Source organism: Monopterus albus, unplaced genomic scaffold (assembly GCF_001952655.1).
Source record: "Monopterus albus unplaced genomic scaffold, M_albus_1.0 scaffold2422.1, whole genome shotgun sequence".
Taxonomy (NCBI): Eukaryota; Metazoa; Chordata; class Actinopteri; order Synbranchiformes; family Synbranchidae; genus Monopterus; species Monopterus albus.
The window spans coordinates 1-1,887 of record NW_018130295.1 but is presented as its reverse complement, the minus strand read 5'-3'; the positions used below and the strand labels follow the sequence as shown (position 1 = coordinate 1,887).

Sequence of the window (1,887 nt, the reverse complement as noted above, 5' to 3'; positions counted from 1 at the left end):
CTCTGTTAGAGCACATCAAATATACAGGATGATTATCAGGTAGTAAAACACGCAGACACCACAAAGAAGTGAATACAATGGCAACAAATAGTATAGTGACTCACCTGTTGTCCAGGTCTCGTGTTCCTGCTGTTTTTTTGACGAAGCAAAACTTGGCAGTAATATGCTGAATCAACACAGCCAAGATAATCATTAGCCAGAAGGGCCTGAAAGGACAAAAACAAAAATGAGGCTTCTCCTGTGGTGATACAAGCAAGATAAAAGGGACAAAGCAATTTTGTAACTGGCAGGAAATGTTGCAAGTCAGAGTCATTTTTGCATGGAGCATGTTGCTGCTGTTGACTGAAAACCACTCCAGATGCAAAGTTTTCAAGCTTAATGAGTGAGAGATGCTCACCACATGCTCCACACAAGCTGAAAGAGAATCAGATTCCGTCTGTGCTGGATGGGTATGATAATGAGGAAGACAACGATCAGAAGGCAGAGGAAGAACACCATGGTCTGGACCATCATACCTGCAATGGAGAGATCAGAGTTTCAGTGTTTCAAAGATTACACTCTGTCCAGCATCCAACAAATCTACAATACACACACATTTCTTTTTGTTTTTTTTTCTTGGTAACTTCAAAAACCCTGACACATCTCTAGCTGATTCAGCCAATTGCTAGAAAGAGGGTTTAGATACATTTAAGGAGTGTGACCAGAAGGAAACAGTGAAAGTTTACTATGGTTACTGAGGTGAGTATGTTTTACCCTTAGAGCATGAATATGTCCAAACATTTCCCTCTATTTAGATGAACAGTACCGTATTTAATTCTACAAAACAAGCACAAAATCTAACGTTTAGCAGCATTTCTGAAAAGATCAATTAAAAAGGAATGGCTAAAAACATAATATCAGCATCCAGTGGTAAAACCTTTGCTTATTCCCTTCAGTACTTTGAAACTGTACCGATACAGATGTGAGCTGCTGTGAAGCTGGTATATCCCATCCAGCAAACCAGTGCTGGCCGGGAAGCCCTGATACTCCTCTGGCAGTTGTAAACATTATAGATATCTCCTCTGTACAGCCCCTGCAGGTTTGATCTATAGAGAGAAAATACTATCAAGACAATGCAGGACTATGCAATATATAAACTGATTTATCACTAAATGTACAAATTACACAGTAAACTGAACAGCACAGGATACAGCTGCAATGCAATTCAATACTTGACTCGGAAACCCATTTAATTTAATATGACGCAATTTATGGTAATGGCACTATATTCCATGTCTTATCTTAATAGCCACTTTCAGTTCTAGCAGCAGTTAATGCTGAGTGAATGTTATTCTGTGTCTCTGGATGATTAGTACTCTATTATGCTATAATAACTCCTCTGTGAACCATGACATTATAATGAAGGAAACAGAATGCAACCCACATTCACAATTCTTGAAATCTTTGGGAAGAGAATTTTAAAAACAAAGAGCAGTCTTGCACTGTTTTGTACTGAAACCTACCGATGCAGGACCATAGACCGCATGAGCATAGCCAGATTGACCAAACCTGACAGGGTCATTGCTGAGATATAGCACACTGCAAGAACAAAACAGCACATGGCCTTCAGGTGGTTTGTCCTAGGAGGCTCTCATTCACTGACAATAAGCTTATTATTTTTTGCTTTATAGTTATTTGGCTTCACTTACCTTCTACACACCATATGTAGTAAACCACAATTCTGACCACTTCCTGTTTATTAGGAGACAGCACAATCTTGAAACCAGCCAAAAGGTTAGCAACATCTTCGTTGACTCCCAAACCGGCAGTCTGGAGAGACGGCACCACTCCTGAGATCAGCAGAAGACTGACCTGAAAAAGAAAAAGAAGGAAAACAACAGGACATGA

General features: G+C 39.7%; 1 protein-coding gene across 1 annotated transcript; it reads right to left on the bottom strand.

Moving 5' to 3' along the window:
- Positions 1–104: 104 nt before the first annotated feature.
- LOC109953987 (stimulated by retinoic acid gene 6 protein homolog) lies at positions 105–1,854 on the bottom strand (the record flags this gene model as incomplete). The annotated part of the gene is made up of 5 exons (XM_020589422.1): positions 1,689–1,854; positions 1,503–1,578; positions 952–1,085; positions 398–515; positions 105–206 (listed from the first exon to the last, which is right to left on the bottom strand). Coding segments are annotated over exons 2-5 (413 nt in total), but the record flags the coding sequence as incomplete, so codon positions are not given.
- Positions 1,855–1,887: the final 33 nt, after the last annotated feature.